Source organism: Gymnodraco acuticeps, unplaced genomic scaffold (genome assembly GCF_902827175.1).
Source record: "Gymnodraco acuticeps unplaced genomic scaffold, fGymAcu1.1, whole genome shotgun sequence".
Classification (NCBI taxonomy): Eukaryota; Metazoa; Chordata; class Actinopteri; order Perciformes; family Bathydraconidae; genus Gymnodraco; species Gymnodraco acuticeps.
The window spans coordinates 3,757,072-3,781,938 of record NW_022990125.1 but is presented as its reverse complement, the minus strand read 5'-3'; the positions used below and the strand labels follow the sequence as shown (position 1 = coordinate 3,781,938).

General features: G+C 40.5%; 1 protein-coding gene across 1 annotated transcript in view; it reads right to left on the bottom strand.

The window, feature by feature from the left end:
• Window positions 1-24,867, bottom strand: part of LOC117546433 (protein unc-13 homolog A-like) — a 130,581-nt gene that overhangs the window by 96,510 nt on the left and 9,204 nt on the right. Inside the window, exon 2 of the mRNA XM_034216664.1 lies at window positions 5,849-5,878. Coding sequence (XP_034072555.1) covers window positions 5,849-5,878 — 30 coding nt within the window. The remainder of the gene's footprint in view (window positions 1-5,848; window positions 5,879-24,867) is intronic.

Here is a 24,867-nt window from a genome sequence, read left to right as displayed (position 1 = left end):
TAAATGGATGTTTCCAACGTCAATTAATAATCGTATTTAATAATCGTGATGTCAATATTAACCACAAATAATCGTGATTATGATTTTTGTAATAATCGAGCAGCGCTACACTCTAGCACCTTCACTCTGCCCTGCATCGGCCAATTGGCTCGCTACTCCCTCATTGCGAGTGGGACCCAGATACTCCACTTCTTCTGAGTTTGGACCTTTATTGTTTACTACTTTTAGAAAGTCCCTTTGGATAGAAGTGTCACCTAAAGTAAATGTACACAAGAACTACCAGGAACATCTTTTGTTGTAATTTCTGCTACAGTAGGTGTTTACAGGAACACATTTCTCCATGATGAAATACACACCGACTCATAAGGTGGAAACAATTCCAGTGTCACCGTAAAATGTCAAATTCTGGCTTTATGTCCATATAGGGGCGGTGGTGGCAAAGTCGATAGGGACTTGGCTTGGCAACTGGAAGGTCACCAGTTCAAGTCCCGGTAAGACCAAGTGCTACCGAGGTGTCCCTGAGCAAGGCACCGTTCCCTACACTGCTCCCCGGGCGCCGTTCAAAATGGCAGCACACTTCTCCTAACACTAGGATGGGTGAAATGCAGAGAAACAATTTCCCCACGGGGATTAATATTTGATTAATGATATATTTCATATTCAAATCAAATCAAATCAAAATCTAGTCTGAGACTTTTGATGACAGTGCTGCGTTTACCGTGTTTTCCATTTCAGATCCTCTGTTTAATTTCCCTCTTTGCTCATCTACACATCTGCTATGGATCAGACTCATTAGTCCATCACTTTTCCTAGAATGCTACACACCTTCTCTGAATGATCCTATGTTTATCTTCCCAGCGAATAGGCTCCTTTCCTTTTCACAATGTTTTCCCCCTGCTAATCAGCTCCCTGCCTACTTTCTTGTTTAATCATCTCATTCCCCTCACCTTAGCTTCTCTCAATCTGCACTTCATCCCCTCAGATTAGCTTGTTTGTAAATTCTGGGCATCAGTCGAGCAATCCTTTTTGCTTAGGAAGCTTCCTAACGGAGCAAAATGATCTGAAAGTACCTAAATTGCAGCCATAATAAGAGCTGATCAAATCCTCTCGATGATAAGGAAAGGTGCTTCTATGATTTCTTTATCATCTCCTTAGCTTAGGATACACTGGACTATCCTTTAGAAAAGGGAAGGAGATAATGCTATCAACAATTCCTTGCGTCCGCATCGATTAAAGTGTTGTTCTGCGGTTCACTAAAACAACTGATCATGACCAACACACTCTGAGGATTTAAGTTACAGTGCTTCAGAAGCATTTTCCATCTGCTGCAATAACTTGCTAAAATGCTTTAATGTTTTAGACTTTACCTATATCTTAGTAATCCATCCCTGGAAAATTGAGTTTCACGATGGCAGACGCATATCAAAGTCATCTGCCGTCACATCTTAATTACAACTACCCAGTGTAAGTGCACTTTTATTCTCTTTACACCACGGCTCTCTTTTACTAAGTCCTAATGAGTTCTCCTAGATTTCTTGTCTAAACCCCATGACTTTTTTTCATGACTGCCACTTAGGTACGTCCGGGATACTTCTCTCACTGAACATTAAATTAAAGTTGTTCCCTTTTAAAGTTCTTGTTGCCTCCAAGTCTCCTGCATTTATGTCCACCTGCTCCACTTCCAAAAAAGTGTATCGCTTAAGTCTAGTGATACAAGACATGCATATAAAGTAGCTGATACTGCCAATCTTTTTTCAATGGGAATATTTCTATGGTAATATTATATGTATGGTAAATATAATTACTTAATGCTTAATCAACACAAACACAATTCAGTTCAACTCCACTCTTTTGGAATGGAAGCAGAAATCTCAAAGTTGTAAGCCTTACATTGATCTCAACGAATGTCTGCTCTAAATATCACAGCAATCCATCCACTAGTTGAAGGTTGGCCCACATTTTTAGGCCAACAGACTGCTTGACATATGCGTCTCAGGATAATGTGCCTTAAATCTTCTAAACTAATATAGTGACACATTTACTGGCCAAAATCTCTCAAGGGGGTTCCAAGAGGGATTATTTGGCACTGCAGCCAGTCCCCCCAGGCTAATAATCTATTGCTTTTACTATTAGATAATCAGATCATGTATCCCAAACTGGAGCAAAAGAGTGGGACAAAGTCTACTAGTTTTGTCCTCCCTGAGACTAATAATCACGTCACATGACATACTCTGAATACTCTCTATCACCTACTTGTAGGGGTGTTACAGCCCAGAGGGAAAACAAGTTTGTTTTAGGTTAAAAAAAAAATTGGATTCTGAAAGCCTGTTTACTTTTACAGTAAACTGAGCAATGTTTATGGTAATACAATTAAAAGGGGCCCTATTGTGCTTTTGGGGGTTTTCTCTTTCCTGTAGTGTGTTGTATAGGTTTTTGTTATAGTTCAGGCCAGAGGGAGTTTCTCTCCCCCCCTGCCTGAATTGCCTCCATTGGACCTCTTTGTTTACTTCCGTAATACATCACTATGTAACCCTCGTGCTTCTACTTGCTAGAGCTCCAACATATAGAGAGGCGAAGTCCCTCCCTTTCCGGGGGAGCTCCATGGGACCTTATTTCGGAAAAAGGATGTATTGAAGTCAATGGCGAAAGAAAGATTATCTTTCGATCCCGTTTGAATTGTGCCACGAATTACACATGTTTGTCAATTTAAAAGATGATTTTGCAAGTCAAAAAAATAAAAATGTGTCGTAAAACTGTGAAGTAAGACTTTTGTTTGTGTGAAACGCTCAATGAACTACATCTCTGGTCTCGCACAACAACACACGTCACCAAGATGGCCGTCACTACTGACTTGCCAAAAAAGGGATTGACTACCCTCACTATCACCACAATGAAACACGTCCAGAAGAATGTCATGCAAAGCTGCCTGCCTGCCTGCCTTCCTTCGATTCTCCCTGAACAGCCTGATCTTTTTAATGTTCAATGTTAACCATTTGTGCAGAGAGCATGAAGTAGAAAAGATTGCCGATGCTAATGTAGCGTGAGCTCTTGCATTTCCCCCCCGGGGGCATCCGGGCTTAGACGGTGTATTATAGAATGATGACACCGGTGTGACAGTACTATTCAAAGGGTTCACGAAATATGACTACTACTCTTACTGTTTAACATTTTGGGTTACTTAGTGTTACTTCATGTTAAGGCTAATATCAATGACAAGGCTAAGGCTGTAATGCTAACTAACGTGCTTGCTACTAGCTAGGTAGCTAACTTGATCCAGCCACTCCTGGTCCTTTCATCAGACGGGAAGCGAAAGAACGAGCAAGACCCATTGCTGGTATGATTACAACCTGGTACTAAGCACACAGGCATCTTGTTAAAGTTATCTTATCTTAGCTATCTCTTATATTTAGTGGAGGAAAACAATTATGACATCACTTACGCGACTCTGGGATTTGTAGTCTTTCTAGTTGCGTATTTTTCATAGTCTTATATTTCAACAGTTTTACGACAAACTGTGACTTTTTTGACATGGAAATAATTTTTTAAGATTGACAAACATCATATGTGTAATTCATGACACAATTCAAACGGGATTGAAAGATACGTTTTCTCTCCCCATTGACTTTAATACATAATTTTTCCGAAATAAGGTCCCATGGGGCGGAAGTAGATGGGCGGGACTTCGCCTCTCTATTGTATTTGATACGTTAAGGGGCGGGACATCTCTAAGCTGTTGACCAATCACAACTAAGCTGGCCAGCTAACTAATCAGAGCTGACTGGGCACTGGTTTCAGACAGAGGGTGAAAGAGGTGCTGCAGTACAGGCAGTATAAGAAAAATAAAGAACTTTTTGAACATTAAAGGGGACCTATCATGCAAAATGCACTTTGTGATGTATTTTATACATAAATATGTGTCCCAGGTGCGTCGGGGAACTCACGCAGCGTCAGAAAATAAAACCCTCTGTCTTTTCCTCCGTACCCAAATCTTTTTAAAACGGGTGTACAACGAGCGGATACAGATTTCCATCCGAACTGACGTGTCCATCCGAGGTGACGTCGGCGGACCCACAGAAAGTTGCTATCAGAAACAATGCCTGACGTGTTTTGGACGTCTTTGTTTACATTAGCAAGCCTCGCTAACACTCAGAGCTAACCTGTACTGAAGAGCACATGTGTTTAAAAATCAGGAAATAAAAAAAGAACTCACCTTGTGATAAACCTGCAAGAGAAAAAGCATTTGAGCTCCATACTGTTTCAAAAATAATCCTTGACGTGGTTTAAACAGGATGGCGTTTTATCACAACCAAATGTAACTTTATCTCCGGTAGAATTCTGATCAGGCATTAGCTCTGCCTCCTCTTCTTTATTTTTTTCAAGCTAAGGACCCAAAATCTGCGTTTCTCTAACAGGACTTCAAAAGAGGGGTTTGAGCAACATGAGGCATGGCTACAATGGGTGATTTGTTTGGTATTTTGAAAAAAAAACTTCACAGACATGTTTTATATAGGTATGGCCCTACAATATATTTTTCAAATATAGCATGATAAGTCCACTTTAAAGCATGGAAATATGTCACAGAAGAGGCACTAAATACAAACCTGAAAATGAGCAGAATAGGGCACCTTTAAGTTAAACTGAATAATTCAAAAGGGAGGAACCACAGAACAAATGAATGAAAGGCTATTTCTACAGTAGAAAATGACTGTACAGTATCAAAACAATCACTCATGTCCGGATTTATGAACCCTGGGGAGGCCAATCAAATCTCCTGCTTCCGCTTGGAAAATCTGCTCTGAGATTGTAGGCCAGAGGCGGTCAAGGAGAAATCTTCTCCTGTATCTGGAATCTGTCTCCTAAAGACACTGATGGATTTGTCTCCATCTTCTTATTCATGCCAGGATGGCATGTTGTCATTTCAGGCTAGCAGGTGGCTCTTTGTCTATGATGATCTATTGATTTTCTTCTCTTCTACTCTGGCTTGACTTTTTTCTCTCCCACTCGTTGCTGTTGTTCTCCCCTCATCAGAGCCTGGAGAGATGATGGTACGAACAGCTGCAGCCCACAAAGAGGTAAAATGGGAGGAAAAAAAGCTTGATGTGTACATAGGATGTTCCACTCTTGACTTGCTTCTTAATTTGATGCAGAGGAACTGTTTGAAAAATATTTTCAGCTGTGGTTTTCCTCTATTACACATATACTGAGGACATCCACGTACATGACCCTGATAAGATTCAAATATTGGCTCTGCAAGAACACAGCACTAGGTACAGGTACAGGTCACATATAGAAACACTGATCATCCAGAGAGTGAAACTGCACACTGAACAGCAGAAAGTTTACCTGAACTATTGTGAGACATCAACACCTTAATAAAGAAAAGACAAAAACGTGTTGTCCTAACTTAAAGAGAGCTGTTCAATGAGTATGTTGTCAAATTATAATACGATGTTATAATAATCCAGAATAAGGAACTCACATCAGTAGAAAGTCAACTTTGTACGTGACAAGCTGGACATACTAACTGGTTGACCAATCATAACAGAGCAGACCAATCAGAGCAGACTGGGCTCTTGTTTCAGACAGAGGTTGAAAAGAGGTGCTGCCACACAGGCAGTATGATAAAATGAAAGCATTTGAGACACAAAATACAATTATGAAACCTGAAAATGAGCATAATAGAGCACCTACAGTATAAAGCCACTAGCTCCATTAGACTTTCCTAGCTCGAGCCACATATAACTCAGATGGAGACTATTAGTGAGAAATAACACAGCTGTCACTCTTATTGTAATGTACACACCTCTCAATGTACAAACATCAACAAGTATGATGGATTTGCTCTTACCTGGAGGACCGTGTAGCTTTGCTTTCTTTACTGTAAAAGAGAATGAGAAAAACACAGATTAGTTACATGATAAATAGATTTGTTTTGTTTCTCTCGTTTTTTTTCTCTTGGTTAAATCTTATTAAGATGGTTTATGCACCTGCACACATGCTGCCTATTACGCATTACCTTTTTAGTAGCTTTTGTGTATCTTCTGTGCGCTAAACTTAACTGTCAGTTAGAACAGCTGAAATGCGTCATGTGAAATGCTAAAGACATCATTTTAAATTTAAGGTAAAACTTATATCTGTATCCCTAACTAAATCAACCTGGTATCACGGCAAGACGTGAACATGTGACGATTTACCATGCTGGGAGACGTGAAGATGTCACGATTTCGTCCCTTCAAACGTGACAGTTACACGGTATTGTGTTAACCCATGTTAACCAGTGGAGAAATACCCCGAAATGCCAAGACATTTGCAGAATATGACAGTTTAATGGTGGAGGTATACACACATATTGATAGATGTCTTGTAATACTGTTGAGGAACCTGCGACCCAAGTTTTTCATTCATTGCATAACTACACCGTAGTTGTGTATATGATATGTCAATAAACCTTAGAAAATCTTGAAATCTTGAAAGGGATGTGCAAAATAGTCATTATATACAGTCTTTAATTAACTATTAGTAGAGAATAACGAGTAATTAATATACTTTATAGGGATCCTATTAATATCTAATAATAAAATGCAATAACGTGCTTTAACCACCAGGTGTCCCTTTCTATCAGCTGTGCACCGTTATGGTGTAAATACAGCCTATCTACCAATTGGATCAAATATAAAAGTCAGCCGAATTAGTGTTGATACTGCAAGGAGACGTATTGTGTGAAAATAAATGTAAGATGTTGTTTAATTGCTTATATATTTATGATCCACGTCACATTTTCCAGTTTTGGTGGCAGTCCTTCCTGTTTGTCTAGAAGTCTTCTCAGCAGGGCTCTATAAATAGAGAACTACGGCAGATATGTAATATTTAATGCAGCCGAACCGTGTATTACAATGCCGTTATATGATGACTTTCAAAGAGAAAAGCAAGCACACTCGGAATAAAGTATTATTTTTATTTTTTTTAAATGTTCGGATTTCACATGCATAAACCCCAAATCCCAGCGTGCATTGCAGCTAAACCATCCAATCATCGAGCTGAGGATCTTGCCTACGTCTGTTTCCGGTTTCGTTTATGACGGATGTATTTTGTTATACACACATTCCTTTACATTTAAATTTACATTTACATTAAAGTATTTTGTGAGGCCCTAACATGTTTTTAAATATAACTACGGTTGTAGTTGAAGAGTTTGTAAATTAACATGAACCGAAGCTGTTGCCTGGCAACGCAATAGCACAATGTCACGTCCGTTAATTCCACATCCACACGCATGGATTAACATAGATTTAATACATTAATGTAGCCTTTGTTTCTGCTAAAAGAGGTGTCGACCAGCTGGGGCAACAAGAAAATCGGTGTAATCGAGTGTGACTATTACAAAATAAATCATTATTATATTAATATTGACAATAACAACAGACCGTCGGGGTAGCATTTGCTTGGCATTTCCGGGTATTTCTCCACTGGTTGGGCCATGTTAACAATACCGTGTAACTGTCACGTTTGAAGGGACGAAATCGTGACATCTTCACGTCTCCCAGCATGGTAAATCGTCACATGTTCACGTCTTGCTGTGATACCGGGTTAAACTAAATATAGGAGAATAATATTCAAATAGTAAACAGTTCACTTAAATTGGAAATGCTGTAAACATCATTGTGGCATAGTTAACTGTAAACAAAAAACATTTTATGTTCCAAAAGTGTTCTTTTTTATAGTGACACTTAATCAAATTCCTTCATGTCATATGAAATGGCAACTCAGTGCTAAACCAACAGAGAATGATGCTAACACCGACTAATAGCGGTAGGCCTATATAGTTTTAGCAGGTATTTTCCACTCATATTGGTTCTCCTACAGTACATGTAATAAATGATATATAGTTCAAAGATTTATATAAAATGATAGACAGAAATGTTCAGCAAACAAAACTCATACAAGACTTGACGCTAACTAGCACAAAATAGCATGCAAAGTTAGCGATTAAGCTAGACGGTAAGAAAGTAAAACATAGAAGCTAGCACCAAGCTAGCATTGGTGAAGACAATACCACAGTTAAAAAATAATACATTTCAAACCTACATTCATTTTGTGGATAGAAGCATGTCTCTTAATGAATGACAATGTTGCTATGTGTCTTTTAACTGTTTAAATAGTTAGCCTACTGCTATTAGTTACTGCCGTTCCCTTTTCATGGCTACTGATTCTCTTTGCTAGCAGGTTAGCTAGAGCAACATAGGCTACAGTAAGCTGATCATATTTCATGATGGCTGCACTGCACAATGACTGCTGGAACAGAGCCCTCGTTAATTGTATTAGTTCCACCTGTGTGTTTTGTTGTGATCACAAGATTGTGGGACTTTTAACAGGAAAACAAGGAAAAAAGTATACATATATTAAAACCAATGCACTTTGACGTGTATTGGTGCGGATAATATTATATTGTACTTTATTTTGCGACATATGTTTTATTAATATGTATAATTTCTATATATTGTGCGTAGCATTATACTAGTCTACATATAGTATACTTCCTATATTGTGGAGCCACTATAATGCTGCGCAACTTATTTGGACAGCTTCAATGCTGTCCAAGTAGCCTAATGTCATGTCGGACAGTGTATATATTTTTATAGTTTTAAATGTATTATCTAAATGTTCCTTTTTTTTGTTTAAATACTCTTTTACAGTACCTCTTCAGACTGTTCTTGTAACATTATGATGTAAAATTGCCCCCTGGGAGTTCAAATGTATCTTCAAATAGCGAGAGGTTCTTTCGTGCGAAAACTCGGATTGGGTAACATTTTAGTTGCCTGCACACCATAACGAAATGTGAATGTGTTCTTGACAGTGTTACTCCAAAATGCTATCATTGTATAGTAAGCAAGTAGCATTTACTTTTTTTATATAGCAACAAGTCGTCAAAAGTGCATTACAACAAATAAGAAATATTGTAAAAAGGACATAAAAAAAAACTGTAGACAACAAACGAACAATAACCTCAACGATGACCCCCCCCCCAAAAAAAATAAAAACATAATTAAAACATTTATAAAAACATTATAAAAAAATAACATAAATACTTAAAATAACAGTGAGTTCTGGCACAATGTAGCACAAATTGTCTTGAAATGCCAAAGTGACGTGAAATGCCAATGTGTGCTCGGCCTTAGGCTAAAAGGTGAGTCACAATGCAATTAACAATGTAATTAAGCCCCCAGGAGATGTGTGATAGTCATTTTATTATGCAACAGTATGACAATTATTGCCCTTTTGAGGTAATTTAGTTATTTAAATTAGGTTTAAATGCATACTCTCGCTGGGGGAGATCAATATGTTTATCCAATCAAAGTCCAAATTGTGAGATGAGATAAGAGAGTGACACAGGGAGGAAAATATCGTTAACAGGTAATTTGTCTTATGCTGTCAGCACAGCTTGCCTTCTGTGTCACTCGTGCCAGCCTGGCGGAGGCACATTGGAAGCCTGACGGCCTCGTTGGTTCAGTGCCAATTGGGCTTTGACAATACCTTTGTGAATGGTCTGACACTGTGAAAGAGACTCACAGTGATTTTACAGAGACTCACTGAGAAAAGAGCCTTAGAGAGAAACTGTTTTTTAAATATCTAACTTTATGGATATTTATAACCAGGGCTGCACATAACTGGTGCGCAGGTGCGCATGCGCACCTCCGCCAAAAAAAGAGCACCGGGTCATTTGAAACAAAGCGCATTTGCGTACCAACATTGAGAGAGGGAGAGAGGGAGAGAGAGAAGGGAGAAGAGAAAATAGAGGAGAGAGAGAGAGAGAGAAAGAAAGATATTTGCGAGTTGCATATGAACCATGATATGAACTCAGGGCCGGCCCGTAGCACTGGCTAGATGTTCGCCTAGGGCGCCAGATGGCGGAGTCGCTGCGCTGGCAGTTCTGGGAGGGAAAAAAACATTTTGACCGTTGGGGCTCATCCTAATTTTCGGCCTTGATGTAACAATATTCATTATTAAGTAAATGTAACACCCTTTTCACCCCGGTTACACATTTCATTTGCCCTGTACGATGGGCGCTGTAAGTGATGAAAATGGGGGATGTTGGCTTATCTGGCGCCCGCAGCTCACAGCCAAAATGCGAGGATGCACAGGTACCAGCGCTGTTGTTATTAGAATCTGGTGCCGTGCTAGCTGCTCTAACGGATATAAGAAGAAGATGTTTCTACAATAATGTGGAGGGAGAGTCCTCTCCAGTCAGACTGAGAGGCTGATACTACAGCTCAGTGAGGTAAGGACTCTTAGTCTAAGTTCAAACGGTTTGGTCACAATTTATGTAAACACATATTTCCAAGGCACTCCTTTATAATTATTGGGATAAACAGGTTTTAAATCATTCCAATGTATAAGACAGTAACCAAAAATATCCTTTAAAACTGGAGAGCTAAAAAAAATGCATAAATAATTAAATGTTAAGGTAAAATATGAATGAACAACACAAATAAAATAAGTTACATTCATTTGTTATTGGCTATGGTAGGTTATTGGTTATGTTCACATACTTATTTGATTACATCCACTTGTCTAAGATGACAACAGAGACTTTCGACCCAAAACCAGCTGTTGACTTGTGGATGCAAGCAGCTAATCACAGACTCAACCAGAGAGAAAGAAGTAGGCCTACATCATCAGCTACCATGTCTGACAGAGAGGAAGACAGTGAGGAGAACAGTCAGGAGGGTAGTAATGACAGCTTGTAGGATTACTGGTCGTGCTAATGTTGTCTTGTGTTCACCTCTGCATGTGTGTTCTGTGTTCACCTCTGCATGTGTGTTCTGTGTTCACCTCTGCATGTGTGTTCTGTGTTCACCTCTGCATGTGTGTTCAGTGCCGTGTGTCTGGCAAATAAAGTCAAGACCCCCTCAAAAGTTACGGTTTATTTCATTTTAAGGGTGAGCACCAAGCAACATCTCCAGGTGCTCCTTTGAGAACCAGGGCAAAAAAGTTATGTGCACCCCTGTTTATAACCAATGTCTTCTTTAACTTAATGCAATTTTATGTTGAGCATTTTGTTCGAGTTTGAAACAAAACTCGTGGCAAAGGACGTTGTAACATATAAAGATCAACGATGATTTTGGGAAGTTCAATTACTCCCAACAAAAAGCCAGATAAAAAATATATCTAGAGAGCCATCTTACTATACATCTAGTGTTAGAACTAGGATCTAATAAAATAAAGGCAGTGGAAGATCTGAGGTAACTTGTTGGAACAATATATAAGGCAGTCACTGAGGTGTGCTAGGGTATGTACGTCTTTATGAACAAGTAAAAGGACTTAAAAGTAGCTGTCACTTTTGAGGTAGCTTGATATAAAGAGAGTTGCAGTAAGCCACTGCAATAAAAGCGTGTATCAAACTTTGCCAATGTTCCAAAGATAAAGAGATTATGTTTTGTGATTTACTAAATTTGGAAATAAAATCTAGCTGGATTAGAAAGATCTAGGAATGTCTGATTAAACAAATGTACCATTGTATCATCTATTTAAAGTGATTATTGACATCATGCTGACTAACAATGTTTCGAATAAGGATAATGTATAAAGGAAATATGAGTAGGACAAGGAAGATCCCTGGAGGAACACCATAATGAATAACAAAATAAGAAGCTTTGAGCTAAAATAAGAAATCAGTATAAATCATCCAAGCACTACACTAGAGATATCAACAATCATAGATTGGTAGACTATAGATCAAAGTATATTCAAACAATTCCATGATCAACTGAATAGAATGTGTAAACATTGATTGGTAGATTGGGGAGAACATGATAAAGTCACAACATACACTTTAAAGTGACATATTTACTTTCTGTGATTTGTTTGGGTGTAAAACATGTTTAAAAAATCTAAATCTATAGATAAACATGATACATTAATACCCAATGGTTCCCCCGAGAGGAGTTGCGTAAGGGCACTGATCTGTTTGAGGCTACTGCTAAGGGTAAATTGACATTTACTTTTTTGTGTGATTTTATTGATCCCAGGGTGGTAAATAATTGTTTTGGTTAAGTAGAGAGTAAGGCAGTGTTTCCCATACATTGATTCATTTGTGGCCGGCACAATTAAATATCGTCCACCACAAATAGATCTCGTAAAAATAAAAAATAGAACACATTTTCTATTTATTTTTTTGGTGGTCTAATGCAGCGGTTTTCGAAGTGTGAGGTGCGCCTCCCTGGGGGGGCGCCAGAGAGCTTCAGGGGAGGCGCAGCGTGAGAAAAAAATAACGAGAAAAAGGTGAGTAAAGTGTCACTTGCACACTTTTGGCTGTCTGTGGAGACCGAGTTCCCTCACCTCGCCAAAAAGGCTGTAAAGGGGCTCATTCCCTTCACCTACCTGTGTGAGTGCGGATTTTCCGCATTGACTTTGATCAAAAGCAAGTACCGGTCAAGGCTGCAGCCAGAGGAGGATCTGCGTCTAGGCACGTGCACACAGACATCAAAGTGGGCTTGAGCCCCCTTATTTTGAAGGTGAGTGGTGATGAACAAATTACTAAACTGCCAGTGCCTCAAGTTTACAGCTAATTAGCTAAAAGACAAAAACAAATATAGTTAACTAATGTAGGCTACTAGCTAATGGATAAGTTAGCTCAAGGTTTAGCTAAGGCAGTGGTTCTCAAACTTTTTCTGTCATTCCCCACTTTGAACAGGTGGGCCTTTTCAAGCCCCACCTGTCCCTCATCGCTCTAATGAAATGGTAGGCCAAGCTTAAAATTGTCAAATGTATCGTTCTATAACAATATTTATATATCTATAACAAATAACATCAGTTCAAAAACAGAGAAAATCAATAACAAATAACAGTTCAGAAATAAAGAAAATAAAAGTGCAATGGTGCCTCAAATGGGCTGAGTTCCAAAAATATAGAAAAAGGGCCTACTTTTAACAATTCTGTTATCAATGGTAGGCCAAGCTTAAAATGGTCAAATGTATTTAAATAACGTCAAGTTCTACATCTTATAACAAATAACATCAGTCAATAATAACAAATAAAATCAATAACAAATAACATCAGTTCAAAATAGAGAAAATCAATAACAAATCAATACATTCAGCAATGCAAATCACCAATTGAATGAATGAGTCTCATCACTGGATTAATAGTGACTGCAATGAGCCTGTTTTGCACTACACATCTTTTCAAAACGTGGTTGCAGGCTTGATAATGCCACTCTCAAGTTGTGCTCAATGTTGAGCCTAGATCTGTATTTTATTTTCAGTGTTGCAACAGCTGAAAAGCCCATTTCACAGAGATAAGATGTGGCGAAAGGAAGAAGAATGTGCACAGCTCTCTGCCCAATGGTTTCAGGTGTGTGTGTGAGCAGGCTCGGATTGGCCATCGGGAGATTCGGGACTTTTCCCGGTGGGCCGCTGCAGTTGGTGGGCTGCTGCCTTCGGTGGGCCGCTGGCTCTGGCATAGGTGGGCCGTGGACTTTCGCGGTTATAATGTGTACCCTTTCAGAATTCAGTAGGCATGGTATTAGTCAGAACAGCTCATTTGTGTACAGATGTATGATTTTTTCAAACCGACAATTTTATTGGGCCCTATTGTACTTTTGGGGGTTTTCCCTTTCCTGTAGTATGTTATATAGGCTAAAATCTGAAATGTCCCTCCAAAGGGAGTTGCGTTTTATATGCTATATGGTTCTGTACATGTTACTTGTAAATACAATTGGATATCCATAATGGAACATACTTTAATGGCAGGTTGCAGTTGCTCTGTTATAGAAAATAGCACAAAAGTCAGTGTCACATTTCAGTGGTAGCAGAGGTCAGCATCGCTCTGGGCCACACTGATGGCGAGCCTGATCAGGGCTGTGCATCAGGCCACATATCAGACACGTGTCCCTCAGAGTGATTGTATGAGAGGATGTGTGCTGCGGGCGCCCGAGCGTTTGGCCGGTGGGATAATCTCCCCGAGCTAATGCCTTAAGCAGGGATGAAATCTACCAGAACTTGCTGTATTGTACTGAGGATGAATAACAAGGATATCTGACCACGTGGGGAAGGCTTCTTTTTTTTTAGCTCATACATAAAGTTAAGATATTGAGGAAAGAAGGGGCTTTTGAAAACAACAGACTAATGTTTACTAATGATAATTCATCGATTGAATGCCTGTTGCTGAAGAGATGTACAGTATGAGATTATGTCATACACAGATGTGTATTGTCAGTGTATGCTACATATTGTCAATTATGTCTGTGAGGATCTGCAGTACTTCCTCCTTCTTTTTCCCCTGTCTGTGTTTGTTTTGTCTGTTTGTCTGTGTGTCTGTCTTCCTGGCTGGGCGTGGCTACCTACATTCCGACTCACCTCCTCAGCTGCTGCTCATCTCACTGATTGCCACTACTCACCTGCACCTGCTTAAAACCCTGGTTCCCATCCTCAGACTTTGCCAGTTCTTCATTTATTCTTCAGTGGTAAACTATCGTCCAGGCCTACTAGCGTTTTTCCTAGTGACTTTTTTGATGCTCCAAAAGGAAATTATTTCCTAATCCTGCTTGTTTTTCCTGTTCCAGATCCACATACTCCAGCCGCTCTGCCTGCCACGTCCAGCCTCCCCTCCTGGTCAGCCCAGCTCCACGTCTTCCCTCTATGTTCTCTTCGTCAACTCCTTGTCAGTGTCGTGGACAAAATAAAGCCTTTTTTGACACTTCACCACTGTCTCGGTTTAATGCTTGCATAGCGGGTTCTCATCTCCAGTCACTTCTCGGGAATCCTAACAATGTCGCTTTTTTTAGATGATGATTTGAGGTTTTATTGGTCAACATTTCGATAAGATTTCTATTTCAGACAGTCAAACCACAGAATGTAAGAACCACTATGGGATCATCAATCAGTTCAGCACTACTGCAGAGACAAAGCTTAAACACACACTTTTTTCCCCCATGAGGAAGTGAAAATGTTTTAAAGGTCAAATTCAGTTATATTACAACTACGGCCTTATTTTAGTTTTCCTGGCCATCAGTTCTATCATTCATTATAACCTTGTACTCAGTAAAGTACTTTGAAAAGTCACTGGTCAAGAAACAAAAACGTTTATTCTGCAATACAGTGTGATACCCCCACATCTTCAATGTGGGAGGCGTGTGGTGCAGTGGGTTGTGAGTTGGTATTCGGATCAGGAGGTCACAGGTTCAAACCCCACTGCAGTCAGCATGTCGTTGTGTCCCTGGGCAAGACACTTCACCCCAAATTGCTCCTGTGGGGATTGCCCACAGTATTGAGTATGTAAGTCGCTTTGGATAAAAGCGTCTAACAAGTAACATGTAATGTCCTCTATGATTTGTCTTGCACGTCATGCCAAATCAGCATCTGGTCAATTTATTTGTGTCCAAACACAAATGTTTGCCTGCGCAAAATATATGCAAACACAATAGTAAAACATCGGCCACCACTTTCGGCAAATGTCATCTCATTGACAGTCACCAAGGCCAAAATTGAGCGATACCAATGATTAACAAATAAATCGGTGCATCCTAACTGCAACGGCAACCCATGTAAACATTCTACACGAGGCTAGGAGTCATCAACATAGACTGTAATTATAGCCTGACATTAAAGAAATAATCATAGTTGACTAATTATATTACAATGGCATAATGATTACATGTCACTTCCACTGTGTTAAATTGAAGCTCCGACTGCGACAACTTAATGGCCGCTCTAGTGGCTCTGGTTTGATCTCTTTGAAGTGATGTTTGAAAGTGTAGCTTTGAAGCTAAAGGGCAGAAATAACCCCTCAGAGGTGAATTAAAGATGTGTTTTAGCCTCTGAAGCCTCACATCCTTGCAGTGAGATAACACACAAGCTTGTTTATTGGGGGACTACCTTGCTGAAACCAGTAAGAGTCATGAGAGCGGTTGAGCATTTCACTGATTCACCAGTTTTTTCCTAAAAAGGTTTGTTTTAATGATCAAATATTTGTGCAATTGCTATTGAACAAGGCAAACAAGTTGAATCTCTTTGCAGGAACGACTTATAATTAATGAGCTGAAGAGCAGCTACTGTAAGGCTGATAAGAATGTCCTGAGGTTTGCAGTTATTTCGGTCAAACAATAGTGTTTTTTAACAATTTTAACACGATGATGGCGTTATATGAAAATGTAATGTAAAGTTATAAGTGAGTATCTATTGGGGATATTAAATGTCTTAAATAAATGTCATGGTTATTAATCCAGTAGCTGTTGAGACAGGGTTTCCCACACATAGACTATACTTGGGCGGGCCGCCCAGGTATATTAACGGCCGCCCAAGTATATTTCGCGACCCATTTAGTTTTTTTTTTTTTTTTTTTTTTAATAATCTTTTTTTTTTATTCGTCCGTGACCATGACGCCATCTGCGATCGATTAACTTGTGGACAATGATCCCTCGCTCCCTTGCTCTGATCTCGCCTCCTTCTGGCCTGTTAAGTGGCCTGCCTCACACAAGGTGACTGGCTGTCTACATGATGTGGCCTGCCAACATGGCCACTGTCATACAGATCATAAATCAAAGCCCTTGATTGGTCTCTGTGTGTCATTCAAGCTCGGCATAACCTCAGCTCAGGTGAGGTAAAGGACTCTGAGTGTTTAGATAGTTAACTTAGTCTAAGTTCTCAGTGGGTCTCAAACGGTGTGGTCACCATTTATGTAAACACATATTTCCATTTGAGAGGGTAGTGATTGGTCTAATGCAGCCTTTCACAAACTCAGGGTCGCGACCCAAAATGGGTCGCGGACCCGTTTTGATTGGGTCGCCAGTTAAATGCATTGCACACACACACAGCGTCAGAGCTGATGGCTGCATTGCAAATACAATTTTTTTATAATTGTTTTATTTTATTTTTATTTTGAAAATGAAATTATGCAATATAGCATTGTATATTGAATGATTTAATTTTCTAAATACAAATACACTAAAAATAAAAGATTGTATCAGCTCTGACGCGTCCCCCGCGAAAGTTTTCGCGCCGTCTGTTTATTGTCTGTTGATTAATCCCGATCGTACATGATGGCAAAAAGACGATACAAAGAGGAGTTTTTAAACGTTGGCTTCACAAAAGCTGTTAGAAATGGAGAGGAGCGGCCTCAGTGTGTTTTATGTGGAGAGGTGCTCAGCAGGGGCGGCGCTAGGGGGTGGTTACTTGGGCTCAAGCCCCGGATGTTTTCTGAAAAGCCCCGGATGTTTCACTTAAAAAAAACAAAAAACGAAAACATCTCGGGAGTAATGTGCAGTACCGGAGTTCACCAGAGAGGCAGCCACTGTGGGACATTAGCCTGCGTACTGCGTAGCCTGCCCTGAAGAAGAAGTGATCCTTCCTAGTGCCTGACGAGTTTTAAGCTAATAGCCTATACAGTTATGGATATTAGAAAGTTATTGTCATTGAAGCAGGCACCACAAGCTGCGGCAGCAGCAGTATCAGCAACAGTAGTATCAGCAGCTGACAACAATGTCATCACCAGCAGTCAAGAAATGGATGATGTTTCAGGTTTGTTAATCTAATGGTGATATCTGCACTCTGGCTGACTGAGTAAGAAGTGAAAAAGAGTGATGTAACGTTAATGTTATAGCTAGTAAACATGGAGTAACCACACTAAGTATACCCTTATATGTTAGTATGTATACAGAAAAGTATCCTAAGATGTAACGTTAACCCTTCATAACTCAGTCTACTTTTAAGACACTAAAATAACGTATTCCAAATTTTTTTTGTTTTCACGCGTGGAATTATACCGGCTCTCGTTTCAGTACACATAACAACAGAACTGACAGGCAACCCTCTGAATCAGACTCCGATTGGCTGTGACTGCATCCACTCAGAGTGTCCGATTCAGAAACGTGACTCTTACAGCCCGTCCACACAGCGGCGTGCGTTGAAGCTTCCAACGCTTCTGCCCATTCACTTTGCATCGTGGGAAGCGACGCGGAGCGTTGCTGGCGTGGCTCGCTGCAAAAGTTGAGCAATGCTCAACTTTTGACGCCTCGGCAGAAGCGTCAGCCAATCGAATCATATGCCAGTACAAGCTCTTGCCAATCAACCCGCTGCTTGTGTGTCAGGGGCGGGAGATTCATGTGATTGGTTGTTGGTCGAGTGTCAGACACGCCCGCCGGCAAGCGTCAACGCACGCCGCTGTGTGGACGGGCAGTTACACTCTTTACGTCACAAACAAAGATGGTGGATGAGAATAGATCTATAAAACGATAAGAAATGCGCCAGAATCAAGGTGAGACTATCCGCATCCTTTAAAACTCTACGCACATTCGTTTCACCTTAATAAGTAAACGACTATTTGAGTGAGTTAAGGCATTAGTTTGCTTCATTAAAGGGTGTTAATGAGTGTTCTCCAGTGCCTTTTGTCCGCTTTAAGGTGTTATTAAGGTAGGGTTAATGTTGCTCTCAAAGTGCACCAGATTGATGCTTTCAACTTCAATATTTTAAAAAAAAATCTTCCCGGGGGAGCATGCCCCCGGACCCCCCGAGAGGAGGCGACGACCCCCCTAAAGGATGTTCGGTCCACCCCCCACTTATAAAAAATAGCACTGTACCCCTGCACCCCCTTCCCCCCCCAACCCAAAGACTCCTGGGCTAAGCCCCGGATCTCCTACAATCCTAAATCCGCCTCTGGTGCTCAGTAACGAAAGCTTGAAAATGAATAAATTGGACCGACATCTCCAAACAAAACATCCTCTGCATCGGGACAAATCGAATAATTTTTTCATCTGCAAAGAAGAGTCTTTCAAGAAGCAGTGTTTTGACGGCGGAAAAGTAAGTCACTCATTTTAATCATTTGTTTTGTGTGTTTGTGAGCTTGTCAGGGTCTGTTGTGAACAGTGGCGAGCCGTGACTTTTATAACTAGGCCCTCTGACCCCCCTTCCCTCGAAAAAAAAAACAAGAGATATGTCTCAACGTAGACTTCAGCCGAATATGAAAACAGCGGCCCGGGGTGCAAAACGCATCAATGACAGCGACCCTCTACCACACAAAACAACACCATTTATATAAACACCTATCATGACAGGGCACCCATAGCCAAGTAACAATTACAAATGAATTAAGTCGGCACGGCGGCCCGCATTGAAAATGACTTAGGCCTACCTTTGATGATCAAATCACTTAAACACAAAGTCCATCCTCCTGTCATTTTGGATGAAGCACTTGATGGCGGGTCATTCAGCTGATCCTTTGCCACTCCAGTTTATCATTGTAACTCAATCTTGAAAATGACTCGATTAATAATTTCGCAACTATGTCATCACTATCACTGAAGTGAGCCATCATGAACGAACTTATGCTAATCATAAATCTATCGATCATAAATCTATCGATTAGATTTATGATTCAAAAATAATAAAAGTAGGGTAGACATGTGGATATTATCCGGCTGAACACAACGTGCATTTATCTAACAGGTTCGTTTTCCACAGACCTTATTTCGAGCTATTTTCCAAAATCCTATGGAGAAATCCCATTGTTTTCTGTCGAGGGAATCGGAGCGAAGCTTACTTCCGGGTTTTAGGACACGTCACTGCACCACTTGCATAGACCTCACAGCGGGCGGAACTTGTCATAAAGTCCGCGAAAATAAAGCCCGCCCATTTAGAGGGAAGATATGATTGGTCAATTGTACTGTCATTTGACATTACTCTCTCGTTGAATGTAGAGAGGGACCAACAAGCTCTCCCGTCTTCACATAACTCGCAGAGACGGCATTTAACCCTTCACATTCCAACAGAAACTGAACAGGCAGATTCGAAGGATTTATTTATTTGGAAATATAATTTGAAATACAATTAAATCAAGTTATTTTGGTAAAACTAATGAAAAATGTAACAAAAAAATATAAAAAATAATATTTAAATCTTTTTTTTTTAATGTTTTCAAATATTATTTTTTTGAATATCTTAGGCCCTCATAGAGGGCCTAGAGGGCCCTGACGGCTCGCCACTAGTTGTGAAATTGTTTCGTTAATGCAAAGTTGGATGAAATGCAGACTGAGCCCCGGAGCGGACCGCCAGCTGCGCTCTCTCGCGCGTCCTCTACACTCTCTCGCGCGTCCTCTACTCTCTCTCGCGCGTCCTCTACTCTCTCTCGCGCGTCCTCTACTCTCTCTCGCGCGTCCACTACATTCTGCAGCAGCACAGAGCGGTGTTTCAACTTTTACTTGCCTGAAATGTTTTTAAAACGGCCGGGAGAAAAACAGAGAAACAATAACCGCAGGAAGATTAGAGGGAAAGTGACAGGCAGTATGAGAAGGAAAGCGAGAGAAAGTATCAGCCGCACGGACGTGACTGCTGCAATGTGATGCACATAGGAATACATATGGGGTTATTCCCTATCTTTATTCAAGAGCGTGGACTTTAAATTTGAGAGCATACTTTATTGATTTCACATTCAGAATATGTATTTATTTCCCTCAAACCCTGTCCTCGCACTCAAATAGTGCCTGCTTGCGCTTAGACTTGCTCTGCTTCTGCTCAAACTGTACGCTTACTCAGATATATTGCTGATTACAGATTTCCTGTGTTCCAGCTTAAAACCTTCTCCTCGCACTCAGGCTGTTTCTATGTGCTCGTGAAATGTCTGATCTCAGATTTCTTCTGTGCGCGCTTGGATCTTTTGTGCAACAACCCTGTCAAAATCCCTCTGTGGGGATTCCCCATAGTATTGAGTATGTAAGTGGCTTTGGATAAAAGTGTCTAACAAGTAACTAATGTAATGCGCTATAAATGTGGTTGCCAGGTCCACATTGGGTATACATACGTACGCCGGCTGGTGTTAAAAATCACCCAATAACCCAGCAATGTTAATGATAATATCTTCTCTGTTATTGTATGGCATTCAAAGGGAACAGAGGGGCACTGAGGGCATTCTATCAAGTCATTCTCCACAAAAAAAAAGTTAATCAGTTGCCAAGTGTTGGAGTTTCTTTGTCTCTCAGTGTTTTACAACAGCTCTGTTCATTTAAAAGTGTTTAAAAAATGTGTTTACATAGTTTTTGATCTAGTGACAAACTTAATGTTGCACTTCTGATCATTTAAATGTGGTTTCACCTGTGATGTACTGTATACTGCACTTCCTGGTGTTTTGTCCCTTTCTGTTTACAACATGTTTGTTCATTTAAAATTGTTTAAAATGGTGTGTACATAGTTTTTGAGCTAGTGACAAACTTAATATTGCACTTTTGATAATTGTATAATTTAAATTTGATTTGTACTGTATATACTTGACTGCACTTCCCATGTTTCGTCTTTCTGCTTTGATCCTTATTTTTTCTGGGCAAGCCAAAGGGAAGGTTGTTATGGTGAGAAACCTAATTGCTTCGATGCACTTTTATAATTAAATAAATATTTTCATTTTAAATTCATGGTGTGTTGCATTCTTTGTTTATAACTGTAGATATTATGGAAAATCATGAACATTTTTTAGCTTGGGTCCCTTAGGACCACAACATTTCTGTTTTGGGTCTCATGCTGAAAAAGTTTGGGAACCCCTGGTCTAATGGATAGTGAGGTGGGCTGAAGATCGGAAGGCTGTGAGTTCAAATCCCGCCAGGAACACCACCACTAGTGTGCCCTTGAGTGCCATCTTTGCGCAAAATGATTATACAAAATGAAAACTTTTTTTTTTTTGCCATAGCTACTAACTTTTCTTCTTCATGTATTGTGTTCGTTTTGTTGCGTTTTGTTCTTGTTCTTCATTTGTTATTTACGGGCGGCTGGCTTTTAGGCGCAATACCGCCCCCTGGATTATATATAGTGTAATACTGCCCTGAGTGACAGACTTTTTTCCCCACTCGTAAAAAAAGGCGTATTCGCCGTGTGACTGCATGTGCCGAACCCTGACGTCCGAACCGTGATGGTACGGGACGAATACGGATACCGTTACACCCCTACTATACTCCCCTTTGCACCTATATAAAATATGTAAACAAGCTGAATAAAATAATCTCTCAACATTTCGTCTTTATTGGTAAAGCCCCTGTCACACTGTCCCGAAATTGACACCAGATGGACACACGAATATGGAATTGTGAATTTCGCACGAAGATGGCCCCGAAGTTGGTCAACAGCCAAGCAACAGCCGAAGCAAGTATGATGCCTACAGAAGGCCACACGATGGCCCACGAACCACACACGAAAATATGGTCGTAGACGTTACTGATGATTTAGAATGTATCCAGACTCAACGTAAGAGCTTGTGCCTCTTCCGGGGGTGCTATGATTAGAAGATATTACTTATCTCTGTCATATTGTTTCCATAGCAACAACAACTTCCTGTCAACAGCGTAAACTCGCCTTCAAAATAAAATAGGGATGCACGATATTGTTTTTTTTTTTTTTAAACCGATACCTTCCTGCTTCTCAAGACCGATACCGATAACCGATAATAATATAATATATATATTAAATGTACCTGTAGTTTTTGCACACCTGGTGGTAAAAAAAAGACTAGTGAGCAAATGACTTGAGCATTACTACTATGAACAAAACAACTAACCCATCTCTTTACTAATGTTCCATTGCTGAAGCATGGCTTCAAAAGCCTCATGGATCATATTGGCTGTGTGTGAACCTGGTAGCTCCTGAGAATGCAACACCGCTCTGTACAGTTTGTAGTCTTTGTCCAGCCACTGCGCCGTCAGACCTAGCATGCTAACGGGGCTAACATCACTGGTCCATATGTCCGTGGTGAAACTTATGTCCCGTATATCGTTATCGATCAGAGAATGAAGGAGTGTGGCGATCTCATTATACTTGGCTGGTAAACACTCGTCTGAAAAGTGGCGGCGGCTTGGAATGATAAACCTAGGCTCCAAATGATGAACTAACCGACTGAATCCTTTATCTTCGACGAGGGAGAAGGGCTGGTCGTCAAGCGCCATCATTTCTATGATGAAGTTAGAGATCGTTTGAGCCCTGGGGTCGTCTCTGGCAAACTTCTTGCCTTTTTCAAAAGCCTCGTCGATAGGTAAAAGCCCCGGTGCCTTTGCAGCTGGCTTTGGATTCGCCGCTAGTTTAGGAGTGCAGGCGTCTTCGTACGCTTTTAACACACCATCGTAGCGATGGCGATGTTTCAGGTGACTAATCAGGTTGGAAGTATTATAGCTCGTTGCCTTTTCCCTCCTCGTGGAACTTCTGCATTGCATTTGTTAATACAAATAGCAAGCGAACTATCTAACTCTGAAACTTTGAAATAGTCCCATACTACCGACGACATGTTTGTTTACTGTCCTGGCTTCACGGCCGCACACCATTTACGTCACAGCCAGGCATGAGTTAGGGAGCGCTGGATTTGTGAAAAACTCCCCTCTTCCTAAACCACTAATACCACAGTACTGGCAAAACGGGAGGAGCCGAGTGAAAAAACAAGCGCCCCTCATCCCAATCCACCCACACCGCAGTATTTTTTTCTTTTTTTTTACCCAAAAAATATATTGTATATTATCGGGGCTATTAATACTTTTATCGGGTTTATCGGGATGACGTCATAATTCCTAATATCGGACCGATAATTATCGTGCACCACTAAAATAAAAGCATCTAAATAAAACAGGAAGTTAACCTAAATTACATTTAAGACATACAACTGCAACAAAAGTAACAAAAACAATGTAATATCCTTTTCAGTTTCACAGAACACAAATTGGGTTATTTACATAATATGTTTACATGATTTTGTTGTGCAATAAATGCAATCTCGATGTCATCGTACTATAATACGATGGCTACACGACGGCGTAGCGAGGGCTTCACTTAGTCGTGTTGCCTTCCTAAGACAATCGGGCAGCTTCTTCTACACACTCTGAAGACCACTGAGACAAATGTAACATTTGTGATATTGGGCTATATAAATAAACATTGATTGATTGATTCTTGTTTCCTTCGTATTGTCTTCGTGAGGCGAAAAATGCCCGATGGCACCGATGATCACACGAAGATGACACGATTTGACAAGATGCCCTCACGAGTGACTTACGAAGGGCAAAATGGACACACAAATTCAACACGAAAATGAACCTTCGCAAGGTCCTTCGGCAATTTGTTGGCATGCGAAAGATTTTGCCACCGGTCACGAAGTTGCTGCCGGAGCCTGAGAAACTCCACCGGCGGTCATACGATGGCTTAAGATGTCCTCACGAATGGCCGATGTTGTTCGGATCAGAGCCGAATTTGAACATTTCCTTTATCGTGTGTCCATCTGGTGTCAATTTCGGGACAGTGTGACAGGGGCTTAAGTGGTTGCAAGTTTTTGGGCAGTTACTAAATCCCTACCAGCTGTTCTGACCCTTAATCTCTTGATTACTACGTCAGTATGTGTGCAAAGGAAACATAATTTCCCTGCAGGTCTTAATAAGGTAAAACATTACTTATCACTCATTTATTGAACGGGGGCAGCAGACCTGAAAGGCTTAGCAGGCAGACAGGCGTGGACATGATCATTGCCATTACAAGAGGCCAGACAGTGGGTCTATTTTTAGCTCCGGTCCTTCGACTCATAGTGGATTTGGGAGTGTGGAGGCTGTCAACCTGGTGGCCATGTCATTAACACCCTCTCACTTCCATTAAACAACAGCCCCTGCAGACCTCGCCAAGCCAACCTGATAGATACAACTGCTGTGGATCTGTCTATGTGTCTGTACATGTATGTGTGTGTTGGTCAATCTATAAAATAACTGAGGTGTGCTTGATGTGATATATGCTACCCTATTTCAGACAAATTATGCCTCCAAGAAGCCATGAGCAATCAAAGGCATGTCTTGAAATGGAAAATCAGACCTGAATGGTGATGGATGAAATTATTGTAGATACATTGGTATTGAAATATATGGCAGAGAATAAT